The following is a 12703-nucleotide window of genomic DNA, read 5'->3' as shown; positions in this document are numbered from 1 at the left end:
ATGTTTCCTTGGTAAAGGCCAGTAAATCATTTTCGCTTGAGTTTCTGGAAAGTAAAAGTGAAAATTACTTGGTAGATTCTGTGCCTGATAATTAACCAGTCATCACAAACACTGGTTTGCGTTGTTTTTGAAATTATAACTGGTCTTGCCAAGATGTATGGGTGTTTACGCATACATTTTGTAGGTAATCAATAATTTTTAGCATAAAAGGAAATAATAAAGAGGCTCTTCTTCAGTTTCTGTGTGTTTGTTCTGTAGAAGCATGCCTCGAGACAATAAATACAGCAATATTTAGTCATTTGCTAAAGGTGCATAAAAAATCCAGTGAAAGTTGATGATGTGACCATTGAAGATATAATATACGTTTACTCTTACAATTTTACTATCGTAAAGAGACCTGAAAATGTAGCAGTAACTGCTAGAGAAATGGAAGCTATGATATTAGTAAATGTCTATTTCTTCGAGTTATTAAGAAGAGAACAAGAAGAATAGATCTGCAGAACATTATTATGCCACTCCCATCTGACCTTTCTTCAACTCTGATTGGTTTTTCAGCCTTTCAAGGTTGTTACCTTACAAGCACATTTTATGGCAAAACGGAAAAGTTTTGCTGTTTCTAACAAAAGTGATCTTTTTTTTTAATCCTTTGTTGGATTAGGGTCATCTTTCATTTGAATGAACAGCTTTTCTAATCTCTGGAAACGTTTGTTTACCAGTTGTACAACCAATCAACACACAGCACCAATGAGACAATGTACAAGTCGTTTTGTCCATCAGAAAAGTCTGAACAGGTGATTCCATTAAGAAATGACATCTCACATCAGGAGTGTAAGACAGCCAATTATCAGGCAGCCATACTCAGTAAATCATCAACAGAGGATAGAACTTTCAACCCCTTTGGACCATGGCTGGGAACTACTGTGGATGACAAAAAAGCCAGCACCAGGGGATGTCATGATGATTGTGAGCTATTGTTACAAAACAGTAAAATGTGCAAAAGTATGACGCTCTTGAAGGTCATTTAACTAAGTTATTCTACACAGACGCGTGCAAGTGTAGATCTTCAATAGTGTCAATACAATAAAAGATAAACTAATAGCTGATAGAGGGTATCCAAGTGAAGATTACAGCGGATGACATGGATTGAGTTAGTGATACAAGTGTCCCCAGTATGTAAGACCGCTTTTCGTTATATATAACATGTAAAGTTCATGATATGGTAGGGAAATGCGGCGGACAACAGCAGAAGTGAAATGTTACTACCTTTTACAATTGAGCTATAGGTATTTTAAGGAATAAGTGGAAGTGAAATGTAACCACCTCCTACAGAGGAGCTATAAGTATTTGAAGCAACAGATTAGATACAAATGTAACTACCCCCTACAGACGTGTTACAGGTATATTGAGGAATAATGAAACGCCACATTTTTATAGATCATGATGAAAATTCAAGCACTTTTGTTTGGTTTTAATGTAGGTTATCCGGTGGGAAATCGATATGTTTTGGGACTTACAATACTAAAATCCGGGAATCAGTTCTCCGCGGTGAACACAGTAGATAGTTCAACGTGGCTTTGCTTTAAAGCGAAGGAACATCACCTACTCTTCTGGGCTTGCATGGCCAGGTGGTTAGGGCGATCGACTCGTAATCTAAGGGTTGTGGGTTCGAATTCCCGTCACAACAAACATGCTCGCCCTTTCAGCCGTGGGAGCGTTATAATATTATGTTCAATCCCACTATTCGTTGGTAAAAGAGTAGCCCAAGAGTTGTCGGTGAGTGGTGATGACTAGTTGCCTTCCCTCTAGTCTTACACTGCTAAATTAGGGATAGTTTACGCAGATAGCTCTCGTGTAGCTTTGCGTGGAATTCAAGAAAGAAAGAAACAAACCCATTGTACTTGTCCTACGCATAAAGTCAATTGTCAACAATGACTAAAATAACAAACTAGGGACTGGAATATCAGCTATTTTTGTATAAATTTAGTGTTCAATTGTAAATATGAATGCTCAACAGTGAATCTGCAAATAAGCGTAAACTTTCTTCATTTTCCCCAAAGGGATAAAGGCTATAGCTTTACAGCAGCGTGTTGTGTGTCAGTCGGTCAGTAGACACTAAAATGATGTCATAAGGGGCACTTAACGATGCAGTTTTTACAGTCGTGACATCAGTAAAAAGTGTGCATGCTATGAATCACGAGAAGAATTACGCACTCTGTAAACTACAACACGGCATGACATGTGAGCTTGAAAAGCAAGAAATAAGAATATTTTTTACTCTTAACAAGATAGGGATGTGAGTGAATACATCACTTGATCACGTACCAAACTAAGCTGTCTCGTCTACACATGGATAATAAAATCCATACTTTACTGACTTCCACACTTTGTCTTTAGAAAGCTTGAAAGTTGAATAAAATCTCAGTTTTTATCATTATATCTTTCTTGTAATTAACTTTAGAAAACTAATTTTATTACTATTTTACCTTATATTAACATTTTAAGATTGAAAATTCTGGTTCTAATTGTTTTGTTAGTGGAGAAACCAGTATTGCAGGAATTTTATTCTCCATGTAAAATCTAGATGGCTTAGTGATCATTAACCAGATTTTGTTTGCTTCCTTTTTCCAAGTTCAGTAGCCAACCCTACTCAGCTATTTTATTTTGCGATAATTTTTTCCCTAATACTTGTTTGCTTACCTTTTCTTTACAAGATGGTGTACGTGCATAAAAAAGTTATAGAATGTATTGTAAAGCTTTATACATTTAGTATACAATAAAAATAGACAGTCAAAGATCGTGAAGAATGTTTTGCTCTATCAACTGATGATAAAATTATAGTTACTGCTAAAACTAGTTGAATGCGAGGCCTGTAGAAGAAAAATAATGATGAACAGAAATAAGAAGTCTCAGTTTTAGCTATTCGTCGGTTTTCGATTATGGGACGCTCTGGATAGCTGAAAAGCGGCATATATACTGGAGATAAAGAGCCAGGAAGCTCTTCATATCTAGCTTTTGATGACCCGTAGGTAAGGAAATCCAAATGCCATTTTTATTACTTTAATACGGGAGTCCGTGTCAACCCTACATAGCGAGAGCTAGCGTATTCTCCGATAAGTTAAAATATTCAACGTATCTTAATAAAAAACAAACAAACTTAGTTTATTTTAATTTCACTATGGTCCTTACGTTTCTTGGTGAAAAATGTTAAATTCCCTCCTTTTTTTTTCACTCTCTACGAATACTTATCCTCTGTATAAAAACAGTTCAAGATTTTAGGTAAGAATCTTGTTACATAGATAAGATCAGGTTACAAAAAAAAAAAAAAAGCTGTAAATAAGTAGTACCTCGAAGAATGCAACAAAACTGATAGATACAAGCTTTAACCAGTTGTTTGTAACAATATCATATATTGATTTCCAGTCAACTTTTCATTCGAAATCTGAGCAGATATTGTTTCAGGAAATTAATAACCTTGCGACATTTGTTATACTTAACTGTTAGGGTTAACACAGTGTTGAAGAAGCTTCGATTTTTTAGTGTTAAATCCCCCCCCTGGGTCACAGCGATATGTCTTCAAACTTCTAATGCTAAGCACCGGGTTTAGATACCAGTGGTGGGCGCAGCACAGAAAGTCTATTGCGTAGTTTTGTGCTTAACCATAAGCAAACAAACTTAATGTTAAACTGTTTAAAAGTTTACTGATGTAAGAAATGAAAGCTTACCAAGTATTTTGGAGATGTTAGAATTGTGCATGTCTGGACAAGCCTTAAGAATTTTTCTTCTTTCATCTTTGGCCCACACCATGAATGCATTCATAGGACGTTTGATATGTGGTCTTCCATCAGCGTCCTTTTTACTCTGACGGATGATTTTCGCTCCAGGTAATTTACCTAAAGAAAGGGATGTAAAGACCTGATGTAAGAACCTTGGGTGTAATTAGTGGAAAATACTTATCTTTATTTTCCATCTTATACTTCTTAATTATATATTTTTGTTGCACCTGTTTCTAACGAGTATATAATAATGATAATTTTCCTCACATTTCATATATTTTTTCCAAGAAGAGTAAGTTTCACAAAGCATTCTTCCATTTGTAACATTTTGTTTTAGTTGGCAATGCAACGTGAACTCCCTCTAATGGTCCAACAACATCACCTAGAACATTTGCGAATCTGAAAGACTATGGTGTCGAGCTACTTATATACTATAATAAATGAATGTAATATAATAGTTGCAGATGTTAACTACATCATTTTATTTGTAGAAGTGGCGCTATAATCTATGTTCTAATGCACGTGCAAAAGCAAAAACGAAAGTTACTTTTGCACGAAATGTCTCGTGGATCCGCTATGTTTGACTACAAAGTATCTAAATCTTTGTAAATAAATAATATTTATTTTTAAATGAGCCACTCAGGGACATATTACCAATATTGTTTATACGAAAAATTTTAAGCAAAATTAAAATCAGTATCTCAGTTAACGTAAGTAACTTCTACCAGGGCTTTCTGGTGGATCTTACAGAGAAAATGAGTAATTTCATTCAATATTTTTCTGGTGGATTCTTAATTTACATTGAGTGTTTTAACACGCTAAAGTGCAAGTTAACCCAGTAACGTACCACTTGTAGGTTTAACTCTCGGTGAAGAATTAAAAAAAATCCAACAAACCAATAGTTTACGGCTTTAAATGGTAAGTCTTCACATAGAATAAAATATACTGTTAAATAAAAGGTATACTTTCTTTAAGAATAAGCCATGTTTATCTAAATGCTTGACTTTTAATCCCTATACTTATCTTTTATTTAAGTCTGTATTTATTTAGTAAGTAAATATGTGCTTGATGTCTTAATCCGTAAACAAAATGAGGTTTTAAAATTTTTAAAGGTAAGCTTGAAAACTTATAGCTATAAAATCCGGGCTCGATCCACAAGGTGGGCACAGGGCAAACAGCTTATTGTAAAGATCTGTCTTAAACAAATAAACTCACGGGATGTGGTTCATTTGTAATAAATTAGTTTTCCTTGGATATTTCTATTCAGTACACTTGGATCATATACCCAAACAATTCTTTACACTAATAAGTAAGAGCACCCTTAACTCTTTTGTTTTCTTCATTGGTGTCAAAGTGAGAGCACCCTTACCTTTCTTGTCTTCTTCAGTGGTGTCTCTTCTGATATTACTAGATGTCGACGAAAACGTGTCACTATTCTGTGGTGCCAGGTACATGTGAAGTGGAAAGTGCTTTCCATCAGCTCCCAGAGGAAAGCCAGTAGGGGAGACTTGTCCAAGTGAGGTGGCGGCTAACGAGGTAGATATACCATCCTTTCCCATTACACCCCCACCAAGAAGACTACCTGTTTGAACAGTTAGAACCTGTTTTCTATGGCAGCTTTTCAAATGAACATAAATAGAAGTGACTTAAAACATTAAAATAAAGACTATAATTCCACCGAGTTTCGAACCATTATTTAGCGCTGGCTAGAATGTTTTGAATTTCGCGCAAAGTAACACGAGGGCTATCTGCGTTAGTTGTCCCCAATTTAACAGCGATAGACTACAGGGAAGGCAACCAGTCAATACCACCAGTTTTGGGGCTAATCTTCTACCAATGAATAGTGGGATTCATGGTCATATTATATATCCCCCCCACAACTGAAGGGGTGAGCTTGTTCAGTTTGATAGGTATTCGAACACGAGACCTGCGCACTGAAAGTCGAATGTTCTAACCACCAGGCCACATCAGAGGACTCTTTTAGCACCCAACACGCTCTTTGGCTATTTGGCTAAGACTAGCCACACAAATGGCGAGTACTTCTGGTTTGTTCTCTTAGTCAGTAGTCACAAATAAGGGAATGGTCATGCGTGAATACTGTGTGTCTTTAGCTCACGGTCTAAGTAAGGTGTCGCTCATGTTAAACAGATTAAAGGCATTTAATTCAATATTAATAACACGAGAATAACTGTATTTTTTGTGATTCATATAAGCTAATGACATACGTATTTTAATAACATGTTCAAAGCTCAGCGATGTTAATTTTTTCTTTGACAGTATGAGAAACTCCTAGTTTGTAAATAATAAAATTAATGCCACCATGTGACAGCACCGCTGTGGTTGTTAATAACTGTGACTGCACAGGAAACGTTCGTGAAGTTGTGAATTTCTTAAATTAATTAAGGTTCGATAACTTTACTACTGTTATTTTAGATAACCAATGAATATCTCTGATTCGATTACTTTCTCGTTGCGAAAACAAGTGGCACAAATGTATAAGAAGAAGATACGATGTAGGAAGGTTTTATGAGAATTGTTCCGACTGTTTTCCATTTCTGTGGCAAAATTAGGGCACCGCCATGCGTAAAGACCTTGAGGATATCGTGGGGATCCTCCCCTATAATATTTATTTTTAAATGAGCCACTCAGAGATATACTACCAATATTGTTAAAACTTAATTTTTTATTCAGTGACAGCTAAATTTTAAGACAAACGGAATTTCACAGGTACAGGATATTTGGAATAGCCAAAATTTGATTTAATAGCCATAACGCCATTTACAAAAAACAAACGAACTACATAATAAAACGAAACGAAGAAAAGGAACATAATCTATCTAAAATTATTCTACTCCAGCAAACACATTCTTACCGGGATGACCCACAATGCCACCTAGTGGCATATGTGCCGCACTTCTCAAGTGTGGCGGAAGCATATAGTGACTTGTTCCCTGCATAAAAGACGAGGCTGCCACCTAGAAAAAAACACACAAAAACAAAATTTTAGGTACTTGTTAAATTTTCCTTGCAAATATTTAAAAACACTACTAAATATATGAAATGAGGCACTTATTGATATTTACATATGTAATTCCACCAATAACACTTGAAACTATAAAGTATTCTCTACATACAGACAAATGTTGAACATTTTACTGCAGACTTCAGTGTTTAATAATATTCTGACGCCCTGGCGTATCTACAGCAAGCCTGAAGCTTATATTGCTAAAAACTAAATGAATTTCATCAGGGTCTTTGAAAGTGTTCTGTCTCAAAAGCAAATAAATCCAAAATTATGAGTAACAAATTATTTTATTTCTAGCTTTAGAATTTCATATGTCATGACGTGTTTTAGCCTACAGACTGCATAATTCTTTTCGTGATTCATGGCACGCACACGTTTTACTGATGTCAAACAGCAATGTTAAGTGTCTCTAATGTGACATCATTTTAGTGTCCACTGACTGATTGACAGAGAACACACTGCTATAGAGTGGTGGTATGAGTGGTTAAATCAGGTCACAACACCAGATGGGAAAATGAAGAGTTTTATATGTAAAAACGGTTGGTATGGTGTGTTGAAAGCACTATGTAAAGGAGCGAACAACGTTTTTACATATATAATTTTCTCTACAAGTGGGTTTTCTCGTCACAGATGAAGAAAGTTTACGCTTATTTGCATGTTCGCAGTTGAGCACTCATGTTTAAAATTGAACGCTAAATGTATACACGAATAACTGATATTCCAGCTCACAGTTTGCTATTTTAGCCATTGTTGACATTTGAAATATATACATAGAACAAGTACAGTAGGTGACGTTCTTTCGTCTTAAAGCAAGGCCACGTTGAATTATCTACTATGCCAACCGCAGGGAATCGAACCTTTGATTTTAGCATTGTAAGTCCCTAAACATATTGCTTTCCCATCAGATAACCTACAATGAAGTCAAGCAAAAAGGCATCAATTTTCATCATTTTCCAAAAGGTGGCGTTTCATTGTTGCTTAAAATGCCTATAGCTCATCTGTAGGAAGTAGTTACATAAAAGTTCCACTTAGGCAACCCGCCTATTAAGTAGCTTTGTGTTAACAACCAAAAACAAGCAGTGGTGGTGATTTTGATTGTTTAAAGCTTAACACGTCTCGTAAGACATTGTTTATTGTTTTTAAAAATCGTATGTTTCTTTTTTTAATTTAGGAAGAATAAAACGCATTCAGAAAGAGGTTTTTGGTTTTAATTTTCTAAATATTTCCGAGAAATGGCAAATAAACAAAAAGCTACATATTTCGTTTTCCAAAATTCTAATTCAAACAAAAATCAATTAGAGTTATTGAAATATTATTTTCTTCCTTTGTGATTTTTAATAACTATAGACTATGAGCAAGGTATGATATTGTGGATAACACTCCTACCGAATATATTTCAGGAGATACTGCTCCTAGCAAACTTGCCACACTGGACATACTGGTGTTGGTTGACATTGGAGAACTAAATGGTGGAGATGACGAACTTTTGCTACTCTGATTCGGGGACCGACTTTTGGAAAGGCTTGGAGATTGTCCTCTTTCCTTCTCTTCTTGCTTGATGTTAAGGTGGGGAGTTGGGCTGGAGCTGGCACTGGAGAATGGAATTTAAAAACTGGTTATATTTTCTGAGTAAAGCCAAAACTGACTTTCACAACTACCTATTTTACATATTTAATGGAAGAATGAGGGTCATGTGAGTTAATTGTGGTGGTAATTAGTAAGTAACGAAATGAAATAATTCAAAATTCATAAAGAAACATAGTTTAAACTCGAACGAAAATGTTTAAATAAATATGAAAGAGAAGTAAGACAAGACAAACCATAGAAAAATAACAACAAAACTTTACCTGCTTGGATTACTGCCACAAGATTTAGGTTTACTAAGGTTTAGCGGACAATCATTTTCTGGAACTGAGTCTGAGGGTTTTGGTGTTGGTTGAACTGAATTATTGGTGGAGGAGCTGCACATTGGAACGACAGATGGCGCACCAGACACCCAAGGTTGAAGTGGAGATAAGAATGACTGTGGGGAAAAAAAAACTGTTTCGAGTTTGTTTTGTTTGTTTGTCATAATACACAAAGTATCTGTGACATTGAACTAACAGGCTGATACCACGCACCGCCAAAATATTGAGCTATTTTCACATTTAATAGTATGATGTGACTGTCACTCATGTACCCACGGACTAAATGTGTGGTGCGACAACAGGACGCGAACCGCGAATCCTTGGATTTAATGCTCGGCACGTTAATTCACATGAAATACCAAATGTAGAGTGTTACTCCAAGCCATTGTTGTAGGCTATTCTTTCTAAAGCTTCCTTCTTCATATATTAAAATTTCACCTTATATATTTAGTCAGTATGATACCGAAAATTAAATTTACCGGAAAAACCAACACGAAATGTAGAGAATTAAGTTCCCAAACGTTTAATTCAAACAAAGAAACAACAACAACAACAAAAAGAAAACCGCAAATGGGTAAGAGGTTTACCTGCACCTGCTACTGTCAAGAGGTACTTTACCTCCGTGGATATTGTGTATCTTAAAGCAAGTCAGTTGAATAGTAGACATTTACAATAAGACTACTTTAGATTGTCCCCCCCCATCAACTTGAAGAATATGAAAGATTGAAGTATCTAGCTCTCTTCGAGTGTCTGGCTCTGGTATAATTTTACGCGGGTTCGTAGCACTCTCACTGGATTTAGTGCAATTATCAGAGTAGCGTATTTAATATGTATCTGGAATTTAGGTGGGAGATCTCAAAGGTTCCATGGTAAGCTTTCAAAGGTTACTCTAGAACTGAGATACACGTGATGAGAAAGCCTCACTTTACTATCTAGTATATAGAATATATCTCTGCTTCTCACTAGAAAACACTGTGGATCAACATTAGCAACTAAACAAAACAAAAAACTCTCTTATGTGTAACCTAATCGTTTTTATCTCACGTGGTTTCCTATTTATATCTGTTTTTATGCCAATTGTTATAGAATTGCGAAGGTTTAGCAAATTCGTTACATTACGGTATTTTCCCCGTCACATCAAAACGTGCTCGTCCTTTCAGCCAATCTCACTATTCGTTAGTAAAAGAGTAAGTAGTCTAAGAGTTGGCGGAGGGTGGCGATGACTAGCTTCTTTCCTTCTAGTCTTATACTGCTAAATTAGGGACGGCTAGCGCGAAATTAAAAAGCAAACGATATTTTTATTACTTCTTATACCTTTCTTTTTTAACATTGTTACATCTTTACTTATCTCCAAAATCATGTGAATTTGCAGGTCATTAGGCCAAATTTGATATGTTAAAATCTTAAATCTTCTCCTCATTAATTATACAACACAATAACAACAACCTTCAGTTTTCACCCTTGTTTCTTATGTGATGACGATTTGATATCTTGGGTAAGAAAGTTGTAAATGTTAACATAAGAATATGCCTATTGCAAGAATTGTAGTTTAGAATTAGTAATTCACTTCGGTAGGTTCCTAACCAAACATTAACTTCACCCAATCAAGAATAATGAAAATAAAATACACAACATTTCATCATTAGTTAATTGCATGGGCTGTCATTTGATATTATTTTTTAAATACATCTACCCTCCAGATTTAGCTAACAATAACATAGGCCTGTTAACTTTAATCATGCAGTTTAAATACATATAATTAAAAAATACTACAGCAGTGATTCTTTGACTTAATATAAAAAATTCTGTTTTGCTAGAGGGAGCCGCCGTTGTAAGAGGCTACGTTTAAAAATTACAAAATTGTATGATTGGAAGGATACATACGATCTGACTGATTAACTAAATGCCACAGTTTATTATTGAGCTTTCCTGGATATAGCTTAATTCGTTTTCTGTTAAAATACGTAGCAGAAATAATGAAATTTATCTCAATCCTATTAGCTACTTATTAGGCCTACTCATAGTCTAGGATAATTTGTTTATTGATGTTTTTAATTGAATTAACAGATAAATCTTTTGGAGCATATACTGTTTTGCATAAATGCATACTTTATATATCCTGCTGTTATGATAATATGTGGTTATTCAATCAATCAAGCCCCCTAGTGCTTCAGCGGTATGTCTGCGGACTTACAACGCTGAAAACTGGGTTTCGATACCCGTAGTGGGCAGAGCACAGATAGTCCATTGTGTAGCTTTGTGCTTAATTCAAAACAACATCATCAATCAATCAAAGCGCCATCTCCAACTTTAAAGGGACATTCTAAACGTAGAACTTACTCTTCTGATAAATATCTGACTCACTCTGAGTAGTTATGACAAAAAGACCTTAAGAGTAAAAAATACGATCGAAAGCTTAATTATAAATTGGTGTGGTCTTCTTCGTCGTTTAGTGATTTAATTTTTATTTCACACCTTTTTAACGTTTTAGCAAGAGGGTTTCAATCCAGATTTATTATTCAGAATTCTGGTGTATATCGTTTATCACAAGAAGTTATTTTATAGAAAATAACTATATAAGGCTCAGTTGTGTTCTTCTAATTTTGAAGGTTTCATTAAACGAAAAGCAACACGACATATCTTGAAATAATTAACCAAGGGCGAATGTTACTTAAAAAATCCGTATTTATTTTACTTCTATAACTTTTTTGTTTGTCAGCAGTTATTCTGGAAAACCAACACTACGAAGATAAAATTTGATGGAGGAAGGTTTTGTATGTTAGTTTGTGCAGGCTATACTACCACAGAATCTCCGAAAGTGTTCTGTTTTAAGAGTAAACGAAACCAAAATTAAGAATAACAAATATTCTTTATTTCTTGCTTTTTAAATTCATACGTCATGCTGTGTTGTAGCCTAGAGAGTGCATATCTCTTCTCACTTTTCATGGCATGCGTACGTTTCACTGATGTCACTAAGTACAAGTTGAAAAATTAAGTGTCCCTTATGTGACGTCATTTTAGTACCTACTGGCTGACTGACAAACAACACACTACTGTGTAGTGGTGCGAGTGGTTAGAACAAGCCACTCCTCCAGGTGGTATTCGGCCCTCTTTCGGGAAAATTGTATACATGCTTTGTTGATTGCTCTATAACTTTCATCGTATTTTACAAAATATGATAAATCTAGTATTCATACGTTGGTACAGCTAAAAAGCTTGTGGTCACCTCTGCAGTGAAGTTTTGTTACTCAGGTAGTAAACTTGGCAAGAGGACGTAACTTATAAATTCTTTTTGTTATTGTAAATCATGGCGAGTAATCAGAACGAAGTAAATACAACTATTAACACTAATAATGTACATATTTACACCAGTAGGGTTTAAATCTAAAAAATACCAACAAAAACATATTTCCATGAACGACAATAACGTTAGCGTTCTACCTCAGGGAGACTTGTAATTAAATGGTTTACAGTTTATAAATCGATGTTTTGAAACGAGTCGCGATATCCTTGTGTTGAATATAGAAGACTCTTTAGTTTCAGAGTTATTTTTAGTGACTTAATATTTAATGATAATTTAATTCTCATAACAAGAGTGTGTAAAAATTATTTTAAAAGTGATATTTATTATTAGTTTCATTACTTAACTCACCACGAGTTGTACGTTGCGTATGCAGTTTAATTGTTATATTATGCTTTTGTAATACTGTTGACATCATCGTATTCGAAGCTTGTAACTCTTTCTCGTTATGCTTAATATTGTTACATAGCTAAACAAAACCAAAACTTTCTTACGTGTAACCTAATAGTTTATACCGAAGTTTTACCAAGTTGGTTACGTTACGGTATTATTATTACTTCTTATAACTTTCGTTTTTAGCACTGTTACATCTTCACTAACCTCCAGCTGCACATCCATATACGCAGTTAGTGAAAGTAAAAGTGAAGCTAGACTGCGTGATTGTTAGTTTAGCCATAATGAGTGATTTCCAAAGTGA

At 35.0% G+C, this 12703-nt stretch overlaps 1 protein-coding gene across 8 annotated transcripts in view; it reads right to left on the bottom strand.

Annotated features, from left to right (window-relative positions):
- Positions 1-12703, bottom strand: part of LOC143238868 (uncharacterized) — a 303511-nt gene that overhangs the window by 13505 nt on the left and 277303 nt on the right. For all 8 annotated transcript variants that reach the window (XM_076479463.1, XM_076479462.1, XM_076479464.1 and 5 more), the window contains 5 exons: positions 8646-8821; positions 8185-8389; positions 6646-6748; positions 5143-5355; positions 3723-3890 (listed from right to left, as the gene is read on the bottom strand). In XM_076479463.1, coding sequence (XP_076335578.1) covers positions 3723-3890; positions 5143-5355; positions 6646-6748; positions 8185-8389; positions 8646-8821 — 865 coding nt within the window. The remainder of the gene's footprint in view (positions 1-3722; positions 3891-5142; positions 5356-6645; positions 6749-8184; positions 8390-8645; positions 8822-12703) is intronic.

This window comes from Tachypleus tridentatus, chromosome 13 (genome assembly GCF_004210375.1).
Source record: "Tachypleus tridentatus isolate NWPU-2018 chromosome 13, ASM421037v1, whole genome shotgun sequence".
Taxonomy (NCBI): domain Eukaryota; kingdom Metazoa; phylum Arthropoda; class Merostomata; order Xiphosura; family Limulidae; genus Tachypleus; species Tachypleus tridentatus.
The sequence above is the reverse complement of the archived record's forward strand: the minus strand, read 5'-3'. Positions and strand labels throughout refer to the sequence as shown.